Source organism: Brassica napus, chromosome C6 (genome assembly GCF_020379485.1).
Source record: "Brassica napus cultivar Da-Ae chromosome C6, Da-Ae, whole genome shotgun sequence".
Classification (NCBI taxonomy): Eukaryota; Viridiplantae; Streptophyta; class Magnoliopsida; order Brassicales; family Brassicaceae; genus Brassica; species Brassica napus.
Genome location: NC_063449.1, coordinates 28,186,731 through 28,211,776, shown reverse-complemented (window position 1 = coordinate 28,211,776; position 25,046 = coordinate 28,186,731). Strand labels below are relative to the sequence as shown.

The window sequence follows — 25,046 nt, the reverse complement described above, 5'->3', positions numbered from 1 at the left end:
TGATTAAAATTTTTTTTTTATTAAATATAAACTATAAAATTTATCATGTTACCCGGTCCAAGTACTAGTATATATATTAATATAACCAATATCTAACCGTCTATCTAAACAGGAAGAAAACCATATATAGCCAATATATTCACGCTGGACTAGTAATTATACCAGACCATTTGAGAATAATTTTTTTTTTTGGCAAGAGCATTTGAGCAATTGATTCGTTTTCTTGCTTTTTCTTCGTATCCAGTGGCGGACGCAAGTGATGAGGAATGGGGTCATGTGCCCCCAACTAGTTTTTATTTTCTTTCGGTAATTACTTTTAATTTAAGAAATTTTTTATAATCCTACGATGAAATGTAATGAAATAAAATGTTGTGCCCCCATCTAAATATGATTCTGCATCCGCCACTGTTCGTATCTCCGTTTGTTTAACCAGCGACATATAGCAGAGAGAGGGTTCGAGTGTGGTGGGGGGGGGAGCCCTAAACTTAGGGTCTTCATTTCGTAACGAGGTAGGTGCCGTGCTTGACTCTCTCTTCTGAATGATACTACCGACGCTTTTCTCTTCTGAGGGTTTCTTAGATTCAAAGTTTACTCCTTTGGTTAGATTCCTTGTTAATTGGGGTTTCCCTCTGTTTTTTTACTTGAATATATGATTTAACCTTTCTGTGTTTATATATCTTTTACACTTGTACTCTTTGTTCCCACTAAAAAGCTTAGAGCTTTGTCTACTTAACATACCTCTTCTTCTTTATTTCGTGCAGAGAAAGAAGATGGATCACATTAGCAATCTACCAGACGGGGTTCTCTGTCATATTCTGTCTTTGCTTACTACAAAGGAGGCTGCTTTGACATCAATTCTCGCCATTTGTCCCTTAAAGGCCTCCGTTGTAATATAAAAAGATGCAGAAGGCATCGATGAAGAAATAAGACTTAGCCGAGTTTGCTTGTATACATCTAAACTTTTCTGTTGAGACTCTGGCTCTGAATATCAGAAATATCAAATACAAAAGCTCGAAAATAATTTGGTATCAGAGCATCCATCACAAAAATATCAAAAATCTGAAGCATCAATCTTTGGAGTAGTTCATTCAACAACCTCCTGCGAGAAAATAATTTGGTATCAGAGCCATGACAGGTACGAACTATGAAATTCATATAGATAAACATTATACAATTACCAATAAGGTTTAACCTAAGAAAATTCAACTTTAAATTCTTGTTATTTTGGGTAATTTTATCAACTTATGGCCCTCGAAAATCTCGATAATCAATCAATGGAAGTAATAAAAAATGTTGATAACGAAAAAAGTTTCTTTCAAGATATTTTGATCCATAGATCTTTAATTGAAAAAGAGAACTTTGATATATCGGAAAAAACTAATTTTAAAAATAAAAATAATCCTTTTGCAAAAATATTTAGAAAAAATAATATTTTCTGTGGAATTATGATGGGAGAAGTACCTATCCCAATAGATGAGACAGCTGGTACAGTCGTCTTATCCTTGGTCAACAAAGAACAAATAAATGAACGATTAAAGAAGATTAAAGATTCCAAAATTAAATCCTCAATAAAATATATAAATATAAATACTATTCAAATAATAATAAAATGATTATTTCGAGAAAGCATAGATACCCCTATGGACCTTGAATTAATCGATGATAGAATAAATGATAATCAAGATAAAATAATAGCATCTGGAGCATGTAATCAAAAATTTGGAAAAGTAAAAGTTGATGTTACTCTCCAAACGACCTTATCCTTATTAGACAGGGACCTTGATAAATCCATGTTAGTAAATTATGATTTCAAAATGATTGATTTATTCAAAGAAGGAAACCACCCGTTTTCGATATCATATAAAATAAACTATGCACTAAGTAATTCATCTCATAGCGTGAGTTATAATGTCAATTCTGAAGGGATACATATTGACAATTTATTTAGTCCAATTATTAAACTAGAAAAACCAAATCAGGCAATAACTAAAAGAGACAAGAGACTGATTGAACGGAGACCATCTGTTTCTAAATCAAGAAACTCGAATGAAAAATTTATTGAACCAAGCACGAGTGCAACAAGAATAAGTAATAATCATCGAGAAAAAGAATTAGAAACAGTAAATATCAAACTAAATAGATTAGAAAATTCCCTTGCAGACTTAGATAATAGACTCTAATAAAAATTAGACAAAAAATGCAAAAGTCCCAAATAAAAAAGGCAAAAGATAAAGAAAAATCTAGAGAAGGCACAGACAAAAGAAGCAAATATTTTGCTGAAATATGTAAAATCATAAATAAAAATAATGGAAGAGCAACCAATTTCAACAAAATGGAAAAAGATATAGTTAATATTAATTTAAACAAAATCAAAATAGTAGAAGAATATCAAAAGTTATGAAAATGGATAGAATTATGGAACAAACTGTAGAACATCATCCGGAATTATATTCTATACCAGGAATATCATATAAAGAAAGAATTATACCAATACAAAGAAATATGGCAGAAAATACTGAATATAATTTAGGTGCAAACATAAAGGAAGAACAAAAGATTAGTCATTCACTACGAATCATATGTGGAGTTTTAAATAATCATACCGAAATGTTAAGTAACATATCAATAGACCAAATTAAGATACAAGAAAGTCTTAATGATATAAAAAGTGAAATAAAAATTTTAGATGAACTTGATAGATTACAAGAATTAGATGATTTATTAAAAATGGTAAGTAATTTAACTATAACAATGAATAAACTCACTGAAAAATTATGACTGAAAAAATTGGTGATCAAATAAAGATAATACTTGAAAAAATACAAAATATAGAAGAAAAAATAAACAATGATTTAAATAAGATGCAACAAACAAATGAAAAACTCAAAGAAAATATAGACAACTACAAGCAATTAAATGATAGACAAATAAAATAACTAGGTGAGCTTAAACATAAATTAGAGGAGTCAGAAAAGCATAAATGCATAACTATAGAAGAATTAGAAAAATATTTTATAAAAAATAAAGATTTTCGACAACCAGTAGCCGCAACTAGTATAATAAGAGTAGGAAGATGAGTAATATAAATGAAAGTATGGATGAATTAAGAGAAATGATGAAACAGATAACACTACTAGATAATCCAGTTATGGAAGAAAACGAAGTAATTATTGATAACTCCTCAGAAGATGAACCCGATAAGAAGCTCTTGCATCCTCTCGAAGAGGGGGGGTAGTGGGTTAAAGCCAGAAGAAAAATTAAAGAAAGAAGAAAAATCAAAAAATGAGATTGAAAAGCTTAAAAACAAAAAAGGATATTTTAAAACAATAGATGATAAATATGAAAAATATGAAAAATATAAACATTTTAAACCAAAAGAAATGAGAGACGACCTTCTCGGTCTAGATTGTGTACAACAACAAGAAGGAAAAACTAGACTTCACACTTGGGTTGCTGAACATCAAATACAATTACAACTTGATGAATCGATTTCAAAATTAAATGCAGAAAGTTATCTAAATCTGCTCATATATAGAACCACAGGAATGGTTTTTACCTTCTTAGCTAGTTTAAAAGACACCGTAAAAATACAAATTAATACTTACAAAACGCATAATGATATCCTAATAGCTATTGTCGAAACACTTAACCAACAATTCCTCGGAGGATTAAACCTCTTAGGAAATGTACAAACTAATGAAGACGAAGATCAAATAATGAAAGTAAGGCATGTACTAAATAATATAGAGATATGTGATATATGCTACCTAAACGAATTTATATGTCAGTATGAATCATATTATTATCAACTACCTCATGAAGATTATGAAAAATACATGGATATATTTATCCAAAAATTACCTCAACCATTTAACGAAACTATTAGCAAGAAATTTAAAGAAAATAAAACAGAAGGATTAGTAGCAAACTCTTTAGGAGGAATAATAAAATCACTAAGAGACTATATAAGAAATCTATGTATTCAAAAACAAGAACTTAAAAAATCAAAAAGACCGTTTAACCTATGTTGTGATAAATATGAAGATATACCACAAAGATTTGGCTATGAACCAGAAAAATATAAAAAACGTAGAAAACATAAACCAAAATACTACAAAAGTTATAATAAAAGAAGATTTAAATACAATAATAAATATTATAAACCACAAAAAAAAAAATGGAATGATAAATATAAAAATAAAAAATATTTTAAGAAAAAATTTGATAAAAAATATTGTCCGCAGGTAAAGAAAAATTGCAAATGTTGGTTATGTCAAGAAATTGGACATTATGCTAATGAATGCCCAAAAAGAAAAAACTATAAAAAAGAAATTCAATATTTAAATTTGGCAAATCAAATAGGGTTAGAACCTATTGAATCATCAGATAGTGAAATAGAATACTGTTATAAAATTACTACTGATTCAGAATCATCAGAATCTAGTTATACTAGATCATCAGATGAATTCGAATAGTACATTCATAAAAATAGAAATCGAAGAAACTAATAAATTAACTCTAGCATATATAGATTCAGGAGCAACCCTTTGTATTGCTCAAGAAAAAATGTTGAGCAAGAAAACATGGAAGAAGTTACCAAAACCAACTAAAATTACAGTTGCAGATAAAAGCCAACATGAATTAAAATATGCAGCATTCTTAGTAAAAATAAAAATAATGAACAAAATATTTATTATTCCAAGTATATATAAACATGATATCAGACTATCTTTTTTACTAGGAAACAACTTTCTAAAATTATAGAGACCTTTCTGTCAACATCTAAAACATATAACACTTACATGTCCAAAACTAAAGAATTAAAGGAAGGAAGAAATAAAAATACCTATATAATTCAAAAAGATTATTACTAATAAATAACATAAATAATGTAATAGTAAAAATAGTAAACAATGAAATGGTAATAAATAAACTTGATGAAGTTTGCAGTGAAGATCCATTAGATATAAAAAATACAAATAATATTTTAATAGAAATAAAACTAAGAGACCCAAATAAAGAAATTAAAGTAAACTACAAAATGACATATATTGAACAGGATGTAAACGAATTTAAAGAAGAAACAAAGGTATTACTTAATAAAGAGTTGATAAGAGAAAGTTATAGTCCTCATTCGTCACCAGCTTTTTATGTTAATAACCATAACGAGCAGAAACGAGGAAAACGAAGAATGGTAATAGACTATAGAAAAATTAATGAAGCAACTATTGGAAACGCTCAAAACCTACCACGTAAATAATTTTTAATTAAAAAACTTAGAGGAGCAAAATTCTTCTCGGCATCAGATGCAAAATCAGGATATTGGCAAATACGTCTCCATGAAAATACAAAACCATTAACGGCTTTTACTTGTCCACCTCAAAAACACTTCGAATGGAATGTTTTACCTTTTGGATTAAAACAAGCACCAGAAATTTTTCAACAATTTATGGATAACAATTTGATTGGATATGAAGAATTTAGTTCGGCATATATTGATGATATTATAATATTCACAAAAAATCACGAAAACGACCATTTAGAAAAAGTTTATAAAATATTAGAAATGTGTAAAGAAAAAGGAGTAGTACTAAGTAAAAAGAAAGCACAGATATTAAAAACAAGAATTGAATTCTTAGGTTTAGAAATAACTAGTGAAGGAAAAATAACCGCACAAAAACATATATTAGAAAAACATTATGAGTTTCCAAATAAACTAGAAGACAGAAAACAAATTCAAAGATTCATAGGAAATCTTAACTATTTATCAGAACAAGGTTTCTTTAAGAATATAGCAAAAGAGCGAAAATCGTTACAAGAAAAAATATCAGAAAAGGTACCATGGAAATGGGAAGAAACAGATATTTAAACAGTGAAGAAATTAAAAGAAATGTGTAAAAATTTACCAGAATTATATAACCCGACTGATAATGACATTCTAATAGTATCAACAGATGCATGTATTACACATTGGGGAACAACTCTTACGGCTCTAACTAATAGAGCCTTAGAGAAAACAGAAAAATTAAAAGAATTGATTACCCAGAAGACAAGTCTAAAACAAGAAAAACTAGTTAAATATAACAGTGGGACATTTACAGTAACTCAACAAAATTACCCTATTCATGAACTAGAAACATTAGCAGCTATAAAAGCTTTTTAAAAAATGGCAAATAGATTTAAGACCAATAACCTTTTACCTAAGAACTGACTCAAAATATTTGATAGGATTTCAGAAGTATAATATAAAAGCAATTATCTCAATACTCATACATACCAGTCTATATAAAAGGAGAACTCAATTCTATAGCAGATTCTCTTACACGAGAATACCGAAATCAACAGTCGAAAGACTGGTTCAATTTATTAAATAATTTTAATAAATAACTCATGACCTTGAGTATAAAAGATCAACCATCGATAATTGGTAAAGATTATCAACGAAACAGATAGTCTTCGGACAATAATTAGCCATTTTGGCAATATTTTCAGGAACCATGGAATCAGTGATAAAAATGATGGAGAATACTATCAAGCAGAAAAAAAGAAAATCTACAAAAACTCCAAGACGAAATTACCCAACTTGAAGCTACTATCCAAACACTAAAAAACCAAACCCAAAACAGTGAAACAATAATATTACCAGAAAGCCCGCCTACAAGCCCAGCTACTAAAAAACCCCATAAATATTATGTTATCTTCAACGGCCCAATGCGTGGAATATACGACGTATGGCATAAGGCCTCACAATTCATCACAGGAAGAAATATCACTCATAAAAGCTATGGCAACCTTGAGGACGCAAAACAGGCGCTTGACGACTCGGTCCAGAAACAAAAAGGAATAGCCGTTTCTTTCAAGGATCAACTTCTTCTCGGGGGAGGAGGACGAAACAATCAACCACAACCTGTAACCAGACTCACCCCTATCGGAAAAATTCCTACCATTGCCAAAATAGACACTACCCAAGCCATCCTTGAACAGATAAAACTAACCAAGGAAAATTTTCTCGAATACTTCGAAGAAATAAATACCTACCCGGAAAAAACCATCTACAAACATATATACCCAAAAATCCACCAAGGCCTTGGCCCAAAAGCAGTAGTACTTCCCGAAACAGACCCAATACTCACAAAAAACCTCCATGAATATGGACTTATAGAAACCCTTTATATACGAAAACCTGACTACCAGCTAAAACATTTTCCGATCGGATTAAAAACAGCTATTACAAGATATTTTTCAGGATATGCTAAAGGAAAGGAAGTATTTCTTCAGTATTACAGCAACCACCCAGAACTCAACCAAACAGGAATAAGCTGCCCAGCGATCAAATTAATAATAATGGGGATCAGTAACGAGCAATATCCAACCAAGGATGGTGCAGCAAACATTCATTACGATGAAGACGACCTGGTTCGAGTCGATGCTGAATTAACCATAGGAATACTCAGAAAACTTGTCTACATGAACAACTTCTTCCGACTCAACTACAAATCCGACTCAACACTTTTACTCACCAAATCAACCAAAGAATTCGACATCCAAGAATTATAGGCCCGTTAGTCTACAAAATATGGGACAATGGGATCAACAAAAGTCTGCAATATCAACAAACAATGTGTAGACTACTCATTAAAAGTCAGCTACAGGACAAGATCAGCGAAAAACACAAATGCCCGATCTGTACAGACAAGTCAGAAGAAGCCCAAGAAGAAAAGGCCCAAGAAGACTCCAGTGATGACCCAATAATAGAAGACGAAGCAACACCGACAAAAACAATAAACATGTGAGAAAATTAGGTCGGCAACCACTCGTAACCACTTAAAAAAATCAATAATGTAATCTTATCTTTCTATTTTTCTTTTTGTTTCGATTGGCCAAGATAAGATTTCAATCTTATCCTCTTAAACGCCTCCGTTGTAATATAAAAAGATGCATAAGGCATCCATGAAGAAATAAGACTTAGGCGAGCTTGCTTGTATACATCTAAACTTTTCTGTTGAGACTCCATCTCTGAATAGCAGAAATATCAAATACAAAAGCTCGAAAATAATTTGGTATCAAAGCATCCATCACAAAAATATCAAAAATCAGAAGCATCAATCTTTGGAGTAGTTCATTCAACAACCTCCTGGGAGAAAATAAAATAGATCACGTTAGCAATCTACCAGACGGGGTTCTCTGTCATATTCTGTCTTTGCTTACTACAAAGGAGGCTGCTTTGACATCAATTCTCGCCATTTGTCCCTTCTCTTACTATTGATAACTCTGTGTTTCTTCATCCGGAAGAGGGTAAGCGGGATAGAGAAGACATTAAACAGAGCTTCATGGACTTTGTGGATAGAGTTTTGGTGCTGCAGGGTAACTCTCCACTTAAAAAATTATCCCTTTGAGTATGCTCCTGTGGCTGACACAGATCGACTGGATGGTTGGATAAGCAGTGTGTTAGCACGTGGTGTTTCGGATCTTGATCTAAATATCGTTCTGCATCTTGATCTAAAGATCCCTGGGGATTACTATCAGCTGAAAATAAACTATGGGATTGGTGTTGGTTGGGTTGCTGGTCGCGTTTTCTTACCGTTGCTTAAAACTCTGATTCTTGACACAGTTCCCGTTTGTCCACGTGAGTTTGAGATTCTGCTTCATGCTCTACCTTCCCTTGAGGAATTGGTTCTGACTCATGTAGTGTGGAAAGGTATGGATGTCACAGTGTCAAGTGCGAGCCTCAAGACCCTAACAATAAACTCAATCTTTGTTTTCAACGCTTTATCATTTGATACGCCAAGTCTCCTTCACTTTGAGTGCTCTGGTTTTGTTGCATCGGACTATCCACTAGTTAATATGGGAAACTTGGTTGATGCTCAAATCGACTTCTTCTTAAGTCAACTGCATATCAAGCAACTTAGAGAACCAGATCTTGATTGGTTTGACAACCAAGTTGCTCTCCGGTTTAGTAATAGGTGGAATCGAGGTCTTGTCATACGAAATGTGTGGAATTTCTTTCATGGCTTACGAAATGCTCCGAATCTTGACTTGTTTCCTGATACTCTTGAGGTCACTCTTCTCTTCTCTCTCCCTCTTGAAATATCTCTCTCTGTATAGGTTTGAAACATGTGATTCCAAAATTATTTTGTCTTGCTTTCAGGTGCTTTCTATGTGCTCTGAATCGATGCCAGTCTTCAACAACCTCAAATCATTAGCTATTGAGAGTCACAAGTCTAGAGGATGGCAAGCAATGCCAGCTCTTCTAAGGAACTGTCCAAATTTAGAAACTCTTGTCATTAAGATAATAAAAACAACTAACATGTATTCTATAGTCCATGTTTAATACTTTGAATCTTCTCTTAAAGGGTCTCCTTTGTACCTTTAGGGTCTCGTGCACCGTGTGACAGATAAGTGTGGGGATGTTTGCTGCTGCATCTCTCGGGAGGACAAAGGACTTTCACTCACACTTTGTCCAGTAAAAGTGATGAAGGTCCATGGGTTTGAAGGAACAATGGAAGAGATGGCGATGATAAAGCATTTCTTGGACTATTTTCCATGTTTGAAGGAGATGGAGGTCTATGCTGCTGAAGAGAATAATAATCCTACACGGGTAGGAGGAAACCAACGTGTCTTGGAGATGTTCGAACTCTACAACAAGTTATCGAGTTGCAATGTCCAGCTCCGCATATGAAGAAGAAAAACCATAATCCTAGTTTTTTTTTTTGGCCTGCAGTTTAAGTTTGTGTTTTAACTTTGCTTGAAAACCTGTCTCAAATTCAACTAAGACTGTAGTTTCTTCTTCTTGCTTGTAATCTGAATCATTTACTATTATTGATGGATTGCTTTCCTTTGATTCTCCAACAGGTGTTTGATTTGAGTTTGTTGCCCTTTTAACAAAAGTGATATGTTTTGTTTTTGAGAAGAGAGTGACAAAGGTTACGAATTCATCACATAGGCCATCTTAGTCCAAACGTCGTTGTCTTAAGAATGTAATCATAAAATCTGACCATGAATTCAAACCGATTCAGGTAAAGACATGAAAACCTTAAACCAGCCGATTTAGAAACCGAACCAAGTTTAACTTATGGTTTGAGTTGTTAGTTTTATACATTTGGTGAAAAGCCATAACAGCTTGGGCCTTATTACTAATGGGCCATATAACATGAGATCAGTAAAACGATGCTGCCAAGTGGACTTTTCTTTAACCACCTACCTACCTACCTACCTGAGATTAAACCAAAGCCTAAATTCTCAATGCCATTTGTTTCGGAAAATAAACCGATAAAATCTGATTAGATTAAGTTGGTCGTTTTCTCTGCGTGGAAAAATCCCAAGGTGAACGGAACCACCTCAAGAAAACTCTATTGTTGTCTCTTAATTCGAGGTTCTAGTCATCTCTCTCCTTCTCAATTAGTGAAATTATCCTCTGTATCGCATTGTTTCCTTGAAAATGTCAGAGTGACTGATTCTCTAACTCTGAGATTTTGATTTTGATTTTCTTTTTTTATATTTACCCGTTGAATTGTTCATGTCTTTGAGGTGATAATCCACGGCGACGCTGAGGATCGCGCGGCGAGGGAGAATCTTGAGATGGAGAACAAGAGTCAGGAGCTCACGAGGGAGAATCTCGAGATGAAGGAGAGGTTAAAGAAGCTAACGAGAGAAATCGAGGAGATGAAACGCGTGGAAGCGGAGATGAATCAGAGCATCGGAGAAATGGAGAAAGAGATGGAGGACTACGAGGAAGAGAAGAAGGCTCTTGAGTCTATTTCCACCAGAGCTGTTGAGCTCGAAGCGGAGGTGTTGAGTCTTCAGGAAGATCTCAACGCTTCGTTGGCGGGGGTGGAAGAAGTTGCTGAGCTGAAGGAAGAGTTGTTACTTGTTGGAGAAGGGAGAGAAGTTGGAAGGGTGTGAGAAGGAAGCTGAGGGGTTAAGGAAAGATAGAGCTGAGGTTGAGAGGAAGGTTAGAGAGTTGGAAAGGAAGATTGGGGTTTTGGAAGTGAGAGTAGTGGAGGAGAAGAGCAAGAAAGAAGGTTAGATTAGAAGAGGAGACGAGGGAGAAAGGTGATGCGAAAGAGAAGGAGATTAACGAGTTGAAGAAGAAAGTTGGGGACTTGAATCTGGAGGTGGTGAAGAATAGAGAGGAGTTGAAGAAATGTAGGTTTGAGACGAAGGGGACAGTGAGCGAAGCTGAGGAAAGAGAGAAGGAAATGGAGTTGAAGAAAAAGGAGTTGGTGAAGCGAGGGAGATGATAGTTGAGTTGAAAGAGAGAGCCATGAAGCCTGGTATCAGAGAGAGAAAGTACCGAGTTGTGGTGGCCATTGGGTTGGTGTTGGTTTGGTTGCAGCGTCCGCGTTCCTCTGCTACTCCAAGCTAAGGTGATTTTTTTTTTGATTAATACTTTGTTAGCGGATGAGGAATAACTGATGACCAAAGATTGAATTCAAGAATGGATTGTTATACAGGTTTGACTGTAACTTTGTTTTGGGTTTATGATGTTTTTGTTGTTGATTGGGAAAACTTCAGTTTTTGGTTATGCCACGAATGAATTTCGTAACTGTGCTTTATCACTTCTACTTGTCTTTCTCCTTTCCAATTCACTGGATTTCAGAGAGAAACACGTTTTGCTTGACCAGTGCTTCTTCATCTCAAGTCCATGAGGAAAGAAAAAAAACTTAATATATTTGTGACAGTTTTTGAAAGTGGTTCTTGGAAGAACATATCAAAGGTCTGACTGCAAGAAATGAAGCAACTCATTGTAGATTAGTAGATTGCATCAAGACCAAGAATCTTCATATCTGTGCTTTCCTATAAGCCATGGCGCAAGAAGCAGAGGCTAAGTCTTAGAAGCGCTTGTTTTGGTGCGCCTTTGGCCCATAGCTAGAAAAGACCAAACACAGCTTCAGATAAGGAAGGAATGGTAAACTCACTTTTGTTACTGTCCGTTTATATTTTTGGATAGCAAAGTGTGTGGAACACAAAAAGAGTCGATCTATTTGTCTAAAACAAGCACTCCAAGAGATATGGAGCTTCTTCTCGTTTTCGATAAACAACTCACAACTACTTTTTGGTCAATAAAACTTTAAAAAAAAAAAGAAAAGAATATTATAAAGAAGGGTGAGATGCAGACCCCATCGATGGCTGCCTCCACTGCTTTCTACTACCCGATCCCCAAAAGCTTCCTTCTTTCTCCCCCTTTTCGTTACAAACGAAACCCTAATAATCTCATCTCTTGCTCCACCAAACCCATCTCTTCTCTGCAAACGACAAACCATCGAATCCAAAAGCAGAACCTTCCTCTACCACCCACTTTCGAAGATTCCTTTCTCCTCTACCAATTCAGCTCTCCAACCGAAGACCCAGGATTCTCTAACCGGATCTCTGACGGAGAACCGGTCGAATTAGTTATCCGCAGCGTAGAAGACGACAGTAAAAACTTGGTAATTTCGTCGAACATGTGGTGGGCAGATCTGAAAGCGGCTCTTGGGCAACGAATCAACGTAGAGGGCATCGTTTCTTCCGTCTCCGTAATCGTAAAAGACCGTCATTTGGTTCTTCCCCATGTTTCCGTCAGAGATTTACGCTACATTGATTGGGGAGAGCTGAAGAAAAGGGGGTTCAAGGGTGTAGTCTTCGATAAAGATAACACACTTACTGCTCCTTACTCTCTAGCGATCTGGCCACCACTCAGGCCTTCGATTGAGCAGTGTAAGGCCGTGTTCGGACATGACATCGCCGTGTTTAGCAACTCAGCAGGTGAAATTTTGGATCTTTCTGTTGTTTGGTTGATTGAAAGATGCTAACTTTAAATGTCTTTGTACATTAGGGCTTACGGAATATGATCATGATGATTCGAAAGCTAAAGCATTGGAGGCTGAAACAGGGATTAGAGTGTTGAGACATAGTAAGTTACTTGTGTCTACTCTGATTCTCTTGGTTTTGTAGCTTTGTTTAACTTGATAACTGATCAAGACTGTTTTCAAATTCATGATTTTAGGGACAAAGAAGCCTGCGGGGACTGCTGAAGAAGTTGAGAAACACTTTGGTTGCGCATCTTCAGAGCTAATCATGGTAAAGTAAACTTCATGATGAATGTTTGGGATGAAACTGCTTGGTAGATAAGATGTGTGGTATGTAAAGTGTAAGTTTTTTTTGGCACAGGTGGGTGATCGACCTTTTACAGATATCGTTTATGGGAACAGAAACGGGTTTCTAACCGTGTTAACTGAACCGTTGAGTCGAGCTGAGGAGCCTTTCATTGTTAGACAGGTTGGTTGTGTTTGTCTCCTCTTGTACACTTATGTGACTGGAGAACATTTTAGTTTTGTTTACATCACACTTCATTTTGCTTCTCGGATTGCTTGAAAACTTGTTGTATAGTATAAAACTAATGGAGTAATTTCACTTATTTGGTGGAACACAAATTGTACAGGTGAGGAGATTAGAGTTGGCCTTGTTGAAACGTTGGTTGAGAAAAGGTTTGAAGCCTGTGGATCACATTTTGGTATCAGATGTAACACCATTTGTTAAGGATCCTTCAGATTTGTAAGATGGATTCTCAGTTTGCTCAAGCAACAACTCTGTTCCTTGTTTTTTTTTTTGTGTAATGGAAATTTTGACTTTTGGCCAAGTGAGAAATGGTAATTCAAAGTTTGGGATCCGAATCATTGGTAATGCAGAGGAGCAAGATTTAGAGAACTGAAAGATCCATAATATATTTGTGATGGAGTCTTTGCCTCCTTGGTATAAATAAGATTGGACAAAGAATCGGCAGCTCAGTAATCATGCATAATAGTAGATATCTAGCAATGCATCTCAGCGTAACAGAACCAAACCAAGACCAAATATTGCATGTTGCAAGACAAGCAAGATACTAGAAATAGTATCAGACAGTTCACTTTTTGGGAAGATATGGAGAGTAAAAACAGAAATCTATCATACTTCGCACCAAGGCCCTATAACATGCCTTTATAGATCAGCATTCAGCAGCCTCTTAAAAATCCATATTTGGAGGTATAAGAACATTCTCAGATCAGTTACTAGAGAAGGTTGTTTGGGGGATTTTACTCAACTTGGCTCTTGAGGTTTTCCATGGTGTTTGAAATGAGTCTGCTTTGCATTTTTCACTGACCAGGCATGCATTAGTACCAAATTTTTACATGTTCCACTTTATTACCATGAAAAAGGACGAGGATCTTAAAACATGAAAATCTGAAACCATTCATCCCATGTACGATCTAAACCAGCTAAAGATTTGTTCAGACTGCGAGCTCTATGCATGTGCAAGTTTCTAGTCTTAAAAACGTCAAATACTGCATTTTTATAATCTTAACGTCAAATAAAATGAAACATATGGAGACAGTGGAGTATAATAAATGTATAATAGGTTAGTTGTGAATTTCAGATAAGATTTTGAAAATTTTCGGTTGCATGAATAATTGAATGTAATTTCCGAAGTTATCAACTTGTGTAGGGAACATTGGCAAACGCACTACCAATACATGCAGAAACGACAACGTGCTTGTGTTAAAAAAAATTAATCTCTAAAATTGAAATGATTTATGTTATCCAAAATAGCTGACACTTTTTTTTTTGAGCAACAAAATAGCTGACACACTTGTAGTTTATATCCATTTTGGCCACACTTTGTAGTTTATATTACATATTTGGTTTTTCTGGCCACACTTTGGTTCTGAAATCTTAATGTTCATTTTTCCATATCGAACAATAATGACACTCAACAGAATGTGAAATCTATTAATTTATACCCTTTAAATTGACCTAGACTTTTAGTTTGCAAACCTACATGGTTGTAGTTGAACCATCGAAGTATATAATCTGAAGTTATTTAATTATTACACTAGTTCAAATAACCATATATAAGTCTTATTCCATATCATCACTCGTCTTAAATCCATATCATCACTTGTCTTATTCAACTACAACCATTCAAATCATGAACTATTAGTGTATATACTTAGTTCCTATACTCGTATAGTAACTAAGTATATACACTAATATGAACAAGAACACAAAACACAAGGTCGGTGAACATAAATGCCTGACAATTCACACCACCTAGGCAGAAAACAATACTCCATAGCATAGCACGACATCACTCAAGTTGTCTGAGTGCCCTTCCTATTGTTATAATTACACATAATTAATAGTCTAATGTCTTTTAGAGTTTGGTAGTAATCTTGTGTCTTTTTACTGCAATTAGCTAAATCCTCAAAACTTGGTTAACTACCTACTCCATTGCCATAAGTAACAGAGCAATTAAAGGACGGTGATCTCCAGGAATAGCGCCCCATTAAATTCCATGTGGGGGGCTCCCACACTCGAACCCTCTCTGCTATGTGTCGGTGTGACTCCACAAAATAACAAAATCAATTGTGGAAGAGAACATTCTTGTTATTTTCAACTGCGATTACACTATCTATTTATTGGTAAGTATTTATGATTTTATTTACTCCTAATGTTCTCATAATCCATTTTACTGAATAATTTATCTATTAATCGTTGAACTAATATTTATTTTTCGAAAATAAGTACCAACTATTAATCCAATTCAAGGAAATATAAAAGTTAGTATTTGTTTTAGCGGTTCAATCGTGTTTTAGTTCAACAAATAAACACACATTTTATTCATGTTCAATTATCTTAGTTTAATTTCTACTGAAAGTTAAATATTAAATTGAGCTTATGTCTGATCTCAAATGAACTTTTGTCAGTAAACTATTACTACTTAATTATTTTTATTTCCACCATGAAACTGTATATAAATTATCATATATTATATTTTATCTTTTATAATTTATGATATTTTATTTAAAAGCAGCATAAATAATAGAATTTTCTTCAAAAAATATTATTTATATAAATTATTTCAACCAATCAAAATATAAATTGTCAAGCAGTTTTCAATTAAATCAAAACTAATACAGAAAATCAAAATATTTTATATTTTTAAACAAAAAAAAAACATTTTATATTATTATATCTACACAGACATTTATATATATGGGCTAAATTCCCGCTGAATTGAACGCGGCATTGGTTCTGGCTTTTTGTATTTTATATTATTCCTTTTCAAAATATTATAAAGAATAAATTTATTATGATGGAATAATATTGGTGAAAATATATACATGTGTCGTCCCCTTGGCTTGCTTGTTCAGAAAATCATTTTTGAATGTTGTTTTTATTCCCATCGTACTACAAGATCAACACCCTAGTCCCTCTCACGCTGTCGCTCTTCGTCGAGTCTCGTTAATCCATCCATCGATTGTTTATCCAAATTCTGGATTCGCGATTGTCTTCCATCTTCAAGCTTCTTCATCCGGATCCCTCGTTGGTTTTAGGTTGTTTAGTAAAATTTTGTTTTCAGTGTCGGAGATCTGGAAAACAGAGAGTCGTGGTGTGTTAACTGTTTTGGACTTGATGGAAGTGGAGAGACAGTGAGAAGAGATGAAGTTTTACATATCGGCTACTGGGATTAAGAAGGTTACCATATCGAATCCCGGCGGAGGTAACGGGAAAGGAGGCGGAGGATGCGTGGCGGCGCGGAGATTCTCTGGTCGGACGTTGTTACTGTTGCTGCTGGTGCTAGCGATCGTACTGCCTTTTGTTTTCGTTTGGTTCGCGTTTCTCGTCCTCGAATCCGCCTCCGGTTGCGATTCTCCACTTGGTACTATACTTCCTTCTCATTCTTTCAAATAAAGATTACTATTACATTTTGATTTAATTGAAAATTCGAAATTAAAGAAAAATAACATTCACCTATATTTAAACATAAAAGAGTATTACTCTATATTTATATTGGGGATTATCATTTCAAATAATATTTATATATTTTAGAAAATAAATTAAAGTGAAAACCGCCATAATTTTTTTAAAAAAATTGAGAAGATGTGAATTAAAAATGGTCACCTTAATTAATTATTCTCAACTTCCAGACTAATTTTAATGTCAATGGATTTGGCAAATATTTAGTACAATATCTTGTGATGGTGAATTTGTTGCTGCAAAGTGTGAATTTAATAAATGTTTGCCTTTGATTTGGATTATATCATTAATATATCTTCGTATTGAATACCATGTGCTTGTGATTCTTGTTCATGTATTAATTTTTCGTATGATTTGTAAATTTAATATTATTACTTTTTTTTTACTCTGTGTATCCTCAGATTGCATGGGACTGAGACTTTTCAGTGGGGGCGACACATCTCTGGTAAGCTTTTTGTATTACTCTCCACTATTAAATACTACATGATCTTCATTGTAAATTTTTATGTCGGCAAATGTTATACAAGTATATCGTATACGTTAAGATATTTTTCATGTGATTATTTCGGTTTAGTAAGCTTTTTAATCATTAACGTTTATGATGGGGGGGCGGGGGCGGAACAAATTCAGCACTTGCCATAGTGCTGCTACTAAAGAGAAAAAAAAAATATGATTGTTTTGTGTGGGGGAAAAAGTAATTTCCAGCTGTATTACGTTAGTGTTGCTGGTGTCGTATAGTGAGCCTTCTTACCTTGTGGATACGTGATCATTTCATGTCATTGTCTGAGATGAAAGTAATAATAGTCTTAGGGTGAATGGTGATTTGCTCCATTTTCTTGTCCATGCAATGACTTTTTCTCGTATGATTTTTTACTTTGATTGAAACAGACACTTGTTAGATTTTTCCTCTTTTTATCTTGGTAAATATAGAATGATTTTGATAGATTCATTTTTTATTTAATGCCGTTGAATAAACTCTGGTCTGATATCAACATGTGTGATTGTCGGAAACGAGCCCACAAAGTGGTTTCTTGTCATCTATTTACCTTTCTTACTTGATTAGAAGTTAGAACATAGCATGCCCTAGAGAGTGTCTAATTAGAAGCTTCACTGAGTGAGCTAATTAGTTTTAGCGAAGGGAACAAATATATTCGGAGACTTTAATTGGATTGCTATAGATGCCAAAACCAACGTAGTAAGACATCACTTGGATATATGCAGGAGTTTCAACTTTCCACTCAGTTTGCTAACATGTGACGTGGCAGATTAAGCTGCCACGAGAAAATCAATAGCCACTTGGTTCCTTTTTCCTTTATACGTAGCAACAAATAGGAACAAAGAGAAACGAGACAGACGGATAATTCCAATAGATGACTTGAAAAGGCTTTCTTTCGGATCAAATGCACTGTTTCCCTTTTGTTGTTTTGTGTCATGAGTTGATGTAAAGACACTTATGGCAGCTTTTTGGTTAGCAAACAACTCATTGTATGACAAATGCGTGTTATGTGCCTCTTTCAGAAAATTAGCGAAGAGTTGACACGAGCGCTAGTGGAAGAGACAGGTCAGGACGGTAATGGGATAGGAAAGAAGGGCTCATTGGAGTCATTTGATGAACTTGTCAAGGAGATGACGTTAAAACGCCGTGATATAAAGGCGTTTGCTTCCGTGACTAAGAAGCTAGTAAGTCTCTTTCTAGCTTCACTCTTAAAAAAAGTTTCTGACCAATACTCTGGTAGTGTCAGCTTCGGTAAATAGTAAGATTATATTTACTATATCAACTATCTCAAAAAAAAAAAAAAATCATGGGTTAGATGAAGGTTGTTGTTGTACGTTAACCTAGTGGATGATTAAAGGTTTTTTTGTTGGAGTTGATCCTGAGCATGTGACATTTTGTTCTTTTCAAATTTCAGCTGTTGCAGATGGAACGTAAAGTCCAATCAGCGAAGCATCACGAGTTAGTGTACTGGCATTTAGCTTCCCACGGTATTCCCAAAAGCCTCCATTGCCTTTCCCTCAGGTTAACGGAAGAGTACTCTGTCAACGCAATGGCTCGAGCGCGTTTGCCTCCACCTGAATCCGTTTCTCGTCTGACCGACCCATCTTTTCACCATGTCGTCATCTTGACCGACAATGTTCTGGCTGCCTCTGTCGTCATATCTTCCACTGTACAAAACGCTGTGGATCCAGACAAGTTCGTCTTTCACATCGTTACAGATAAGAAGACCTATACCCCTATGCACGCTTGGTTTGCTATCAACTCTGCTTCGTCACCCGTTGTGGAAGTAAAGGGTCTTCATCAGTATGACTGGCCTCAGGAAGTGAATGTCAGGGTCAAAGAGATGCTGGAGATTCACCGCATGATTTGGAGACGTCATTATCAGAATTTGAAGGACTCTGATTATAGTTTCGTCGAGGGTACTCATGAGCACTCCTTGCAAGCTCTAAACCCTAGCTGCCTTGCTCTTTTGAATCATCTTCGCTTCTACATTCCCATGGTAAAGTCTTTTTTTCTTCCACTCAACTCTTCTCTGACTTAAAAAAAAAAGAACTGATCTGTTCTCTTTTCTTTTTGGACCGCACAGCTTTTTCCAGAGCTCAACAAGATAGTGTTGTTGGATGATGATGTAGTAGTACAACGTGACCTTTTGTCTTTATGGGAAACGGATCTCAACGGTAACGTTGTTGGTGCAGTTTTTGATTCATGGTGCGGAAATAACTGTTGCCCTGGAAGAAAAAACAAAGACTATTTCAACTTCTCGCATCCTCTGATCTCATCAAACTTACGTCAAGATGACTGCGCTTGGCTTTCTGGTATGAATGTCTTTGATCTCAAAGCTTGGAGACAAACCAATATCACAGAAGCTTACTCCTCATGGTTAAGACTCGTGAGTATATATATATGTACATCAATCTCATTTCTCTTCATCATATTAGCTACACTTCAACTTGGTTACACAAATCTTGATTTGATTACAGAGTGTTAGCTCTGGACTACAGTTATGGCAACCAGGAGCTTTACCACCAACCCTACTTGCTTTCAAAGGACTCACACAGTCTCTTGACCCATCATGGCACGTAGCTGGACTAGGATCTCGATCCTTTAAGTCCCCTGAAGAGATTCTGAAATCTGCTGCGGTTTTACATTTCAGCGGTCCAGCTAAACCGTGGCTAGAGATTAGCAACCCTGTGGTGCGATCTCTCTGGTATAGATACGTTAACTCTTCCAACATCTTGGTTAGAAAATGTAAAATCATGAACTGATGAAAAAAGAAACGGGCGATAAAAGGCAATACTAGGAGCTGTATGAGAGAACAGAGGGAAGTAGGTTTAGCCTTCAGCCTCTGCTCATAGTTCTCTCATGTCCATATATACTAAAGAGTAATATAGAATAAGGACATTAAACTAGACTTTATGAATATCTAGTTTATTCTGTGGGGCCAGTATACCCCTCTATAATTAAAAAAAAATGTAGTTTTTTTTGTGATCTCAAATAGTATAATGTATTTTGTTTAGTTATAGCTACACATCAGAAGATAGATGTTTGTAAGTTTGTATCTTTGTAACACTTGATTTATTTATGTTATTATTATTGGAACCTAAAAAACTATGCATGAGAAGAAGTTACTCTTAGTGTCTTTCTCTGAACAACCGTTTTGAGGGGAAGAAACAAGTGTTTTTTTTCATGTTTAAAACTTAGACAAGTTGAAGAGGAGGTTGGTCTTGACCGGAGAAATGTAGATTCGGTTCAAGAAGGTTAACCGGAATATAGTTCCGGTTATAATGCTGTGACTGGTCATGGGAAGATAGACCGGGTTCGTAAACCGCTGTTCCTTGTATTACACTCGAATCCTGCTGCTCCGGATTCAATCTCGCACCTTGTGATATCTGCAAAGACCGAACATCAAAGTTTGGTTTGTTACACACGTTATCTTCTCGGGTAGGCGATGATGTAAAGAAGAGAGATTTAGACTAACCTTAGCTCGCAGGTACATGTTATCGTGTTGCAACTCCATTTCCTACACGATTTATAGGAAACTCAAAAACCTAAAAAGACGGTGCAAGATATGGAAGAAACGTTACTTACCCTCTTCTGCATATACTCTATCTCTGCCATTAACAGCTCATTCTGCGAGATTTTCATTATAAGAGTAAGAAAACTATATAAGTTATAGAGAGACAAAGAGACGTTAGGGTAAGTACCTTCTTGGATCGGACACGGTTGATTCCTTTTTCAAGACGTCCTTCGAGGTTTTTGAGTTCCTTGAAGTTCAAGGAACCAAGTGATTCCCCAACTATATGCCTTTCATTTCACAACATTAAATAATCAAAACAACATCAATAATAGAGAAGTAGTGATCAAACCAAAAGACCGTCTTATTTACCTGTTAGAATTTTGAATGTCACGAATCTGCCTCCGAAGCTTAGAGGCTTCTTGCTGATAGTACTTCAGAGTTCCATGCATACAAACACCAAAACGTTTCATGAACCCATCCAAATTTTTTTAATTTTTTTTGTAACGTTAATTGGTCATCATAAAAAAAAGATGAGAAAAAGAAAAAGAGAGGGGGAATAAAAGAACTAAAGAACGGTACCTGAGTATTAGCTTCGGTGACAGAAGGAGGGTTAACGGCATCGGAACAAGCTTTCTTGTATCTTTCAATTGTACCCTTCACGCTAAAAAGTTGGAGAACCTATTAGATTTAATTTAATAAACATACTCTTAAACATAGTAAGTACTGTACTTTGATTAGGGTTTTTGAAAGTTTATTTTCCCGGCCAAAAACCTTAAAATCGACAAGAAAGGAATGTGTGGCTTTGAAGTTTGGACCAGTCTCTGATTGCCAGGATGATGAAGAGAATTTCAATCAAACATATTATGTCAGGCTGAAGTATCATATTTTTCCAAGGTAATTTACATCAAATAATAAATGGCTGCTAATGCAGTTAACTAAAGTAAGGATATAAGTGTGAAAAATGCAGCAATGTACTCAGGTTGCGCTGGTTCCGAGTAAGAAATCACCTAGTGAGTGTTCCAGTGTGTTACTAAGATGCATTGTTGCATGTGTGGTCAAATTGGTGTGGTCAAATACTTTGTACTAATTTATCGGTTAATGAAATAGTTGACGTTGAGACAAAATAAAAAGTAAGGATATAAGTAATTAAGTATTACACTAGTAGTATGATTTCAAATTGGTAATTAGGAGGAGTACACAACAACGTCCATGCATATTATATGATTCAATTTCATCACAATATGCTTAAAGGATCAGTAATTTTTTTAGAGATAATAACAAATAAATGGAGCTCAGAATGCCAGAGCTTCTCATTGGCCCGTACAATTTCGAGTTCTGACACTTCTCCGAGTTATCTCCCTCTCATTAATATATCCAAGGACTACATATGTATACATTCAGCAATGGCTTATGTATTAATATCAATATTATTTTTTCAACAGACGATGAGTGATTTCAATGTTAGACAAATTAAAGTCATGTGTGTTTATTGTTTAATTTGAAGTTCTTCGTCAACTACTGTAACAAAAGATGTATATATGAGACAAAAAGATATATGCGACTTGTGAAGAGAAATTAAGAAATCCCATTATTATATGTTAAACCTTATTACAAATCCCATTTCTAGATCAAATATATATAGATTGTAGCAACTCATTTTAGATTAGAAACCTAAAAACTGCATTTATATTGTTATACATAATCCTCTCTAACTACATCTTTGGTAAAGTTAAAAATAAATGTAAACAATCGGTTACATATTATATATATACAGTTTTTTAGAAAGAGAGTTGAAATTCTGAACTTGCATACCAGGACAATTTTATTTCAGCCACATATTATATTTCTCAAGACCAACTCAAGAATATGAAATTTTCAGTTTTCATTTGCCTTTGGGGGGCTAGATTAAATAATTATAGGGATCCCTAGCTAGTGACAACTGATCATTAGGCTCTGTCCCAAGTTACACTAGACAGAGGGTTACATAAGTCTTGCATATTTATATAATATACATGCTATTTCGTGTCAAGAAAGTACCCAACTTGTTTACTGATTAAACCCTAGTATTAATTTGAGTAAAGAAATTTCATGGAGAAGCTGGCATGCATCAGGTTTCAATGATTTGCAGAAAAAGAGTGACACCAAAAAAGGCTAACGAGAAGGCTAACTAGAAGTTGAGAAGACAAGACAGCTTTCTTCCTTCTTCATTATTTGCTTACACAAACACACACACACACATAGTTATGGTAGCTCTAGAGAGATATTTAATTTAGGAAAACAAGAAAACCCAGGATTTTGTTTTTTGGCATGGGAAAAAAACCCAGGATTGTAAATTAACAAAAACCCTAATCTTGACTCGACAAGTCACTTCTCCATACATTTAACTAAGATTTTCTTGTAGTAGTAATAAACCAAGAAAGCAAAGATCAAGAAGGTGCAGGAGAAGCGTACCTGTTGTTGGCGTACTCATAGAGACGGCCACGAGTCGAGAAGATGACGAGGGCAACTTCAGCATCACACAAGACAGAAAGCTCATAAGCTTTCTTAAGAAGACCATTGCGTCGTTTACAGAAAGTTACTTGACGACTTGTTGTGTTCTCTATCCTCTTTATCTCTATCTTCCCTCTTACTAGCTTCTTGTTACTCTCTGCGTCGTGACTACTCCCACCTTCCTCCATTGATTCTGTGATATCACCAGATGAATAAAATAACATAATAAGAGGGAGAGAGATTGATCAGAGCAAAGCTTAATAAAAAAAAAGATTGTTATAGAGAATATAATTAAGATTGATGATCAAATTAATCATTTTGCAGATCAAGAATAACCAAAAGATAGATCATATGATTTGGGTACAAAACTTAGGTTTAGGGTTAAAATGATCAAATCTCTTTGTAAACAATAATAAATAAACATATCAAATCTAGGTAACAAAGGATCAGATATTGAATTGAAAATGAAAATGAAAAGAACTCTGAATATAAATCTTGTATATTAGAGTTATTCTATATAAATTGTATAATATTCAGAACCGTACCTGGGGTTTAAAGCTTATGATAGATCAGCACAAAGGAGAAGTGGGTAATGAGATATTGTTCTTGAAGAGATACTATATATTATTATTGATCTCAGTATCACTTAACTGCTTTTTTTCTGCTTTTCTAATAATTGTCGTTTTTGAAAAATACATCTCTCTTTCAAATTTGGTTTATGATCAGTTTCATTTGAAGGACTATTTTTTGAAGGTATTAAGACCCCACTTGCAGAAACACAGAAGTTTACAAGTTTTTCTTAGCTGAAATATATTTATACATATATAAAAAACAGATAAATTATCTACCAATTGTCAAAACGGAAATACTCGACAGCTATATAACTCACACTTTTTATTCTCTATACATGCATATAAATAGATATGAATATTTATAAATTATAGGAACTGAAACTGAAATTGAAATTGAAAACTAACTAAAGAAAAAAGAGAAGATGAGTAGTAGGTGGTGGACATTGAAGGAGGACCATCCAATATATTTCATGAGAAAAGGGAAAAGGAGAGGGATGGGGCTCTGTTTCACATCAGAACCATCTTTTGGAAACTCCCTTTTTATGGTAATCTTTCTCTCTTTCTTTTTAAACACGTCTGCGGTTCAATTAATTAGATGCTCCTCTCCGTATCTATCTGTGTGCATATTGAACCTAACCAAGTCTAACCATAACCTAGTTGAATTAATTCAACCAAACTGTAGATAAACTGATAACTTCTAGCATTCTAAAATATTAATTATTGAGATACGTAATTGGATGATTATTATTGAGTATTGGTGCTCTGTTTATATATACAGAGAAAGAGTAATACAAGGAATGTAATATACAGAGAATATACAATAATGATTAGAGAGTAATCAAGGAGATACTAACGGCTACTTGTATAGACTTTCTATATAAGCTAATACACCCCCTCAAGATGGACCACCGGAGGAAAGACCAATCTTGATAAGGAAGCCTTCAAAACGCGGTCTTGAAAGAGGTTTGGTTAACACGTCTGCTAGTTGATCATGAGTGGAAACATGGGAGACTCGAACTGTCCGGTTTTGAACCTGTTGTCGTACGAAGTGGTAGTCGAGGGCTAAGTGCTTCATTCTTGAATGGAAAACCGGGTTGGCTGTTAAGTATGTGGCACCCATGTTGTCACAGTAAATAACTGGTGTTTGTTGAGGTGGAATGCCAAGCTTCGTCATGAGGGAAGTGATCCAACAAAG

General features: G+C 34.8%; 4 protein-coding genes and 1 pseudogene across 5 annotated transcripts; 4 read left to right on the top strand and 1 right to left on the bottom strand.

The window, feature by feature from the left end:
• Nucleotides 1-7,344: 7,344 nt before the first annotated feature.
• On the top strand, nt 7,345-9,679 carry LOC106428209 (F-box protein At3g59000). Its single transcript, XM_048759803.1, has 4 exons — nt 7,345-7,416; nt 8,293-9,057; nt 9,149-9,280; nt 9,374-9,679. The coding sequence occupies exons 1-4, from the start codon at nt 7,345-7,347 to the stop codon at nt 9,677-9,679; spliced, it is 1,275 nt and encodes a 424-aa protein (XP_048615760.1).
• Nucleotides 9,680-10,215: 536 nt separating this feature from the next.
• Nucleotides 10,216-11,555, top strand: LOC106447132 (annotated as a pseudogene).
• Nucleotides 11,556-11,970: 415 nt separating this feature from the next.
• On the top strand, nt 11,971-13,648 carry LOC106428252 (phosphatidylglycerophosphate phosphatase 1, chloroplastic/mitochondrial-like). The gene is made up of 5 exons (XM_013869004.3): nt 11,971-12,744; nt 12,815-12,892; nt 12,986-13,059; nt 13,150-13,257; nt 13,421-13,648. The coding sequence occupies exons 1-5, from the start codon at nt 12,111-12,113 to the stop codon at nt 13,535-13,537; spliced, it is 1,011 nt and encodes a 336-aa protein (XP_013724458.1). The 5' UTR covers nt 11,971-12,110; the 3' UTR covers nt 13,538-13,648.
• Nucleotides 13,649-16,039: 2,391 nt separating this feature from the next.
• On the top strand, nt 16,040-20,383 carry LOC106353172 (probable galacturonosyltransferase 15). The gene is made up of 6 exons (XM_013792874.3): nt 16,040-16,678; nt 17,178-17,221; nt 18,295-18,456; nt 18,687-19,271; nt 19,359-19,661; nt 19,753-20,383. Exons 1-6 carry the CDS (start codon nt 16,459-16,461, stop codon nt 20,035-20,037), a joined length of 1,599 nt encoding a protein of 532 aa, XP_013648328.2. The 5' UTR covers nt 16,040-16,458; the 3' UTR covers nt 20,038-20,383.
• On the bottom strand, nt 20,321-24,066 carry LOC106428192 (agamous-like MADS-box protein AGL1). 2 transcript variants are annotated; one of them, XM_013868949.3, is made up of 8 exons: nt 23,825-24,066; nt 23,241-23,472; nt 21,369-21,450; nt 21,159-21,220; nt 20,977-21,076; nt 20,861-20,902; nt 20,751-20,792; nt 20,321-20,661 (listed from the first exon to the last, which is right to left on the bottom strand). In XM_013868949.3, exons 2-8 carry the CDS (start codon nt 23,465-23,467, stop codon nt 20,470-20,472), a joined length of 747 nt encoding a protein of 248 aa, XP_013724403.1. In that variant the 5' UTR covers nt 23,468-23,472; nt 23,825-24,066; the 3' UTR covers nt 20,321-20,469.
• Between the last annotated feature and the right edge of the window lie 980 nt (nt 24,067-25,046).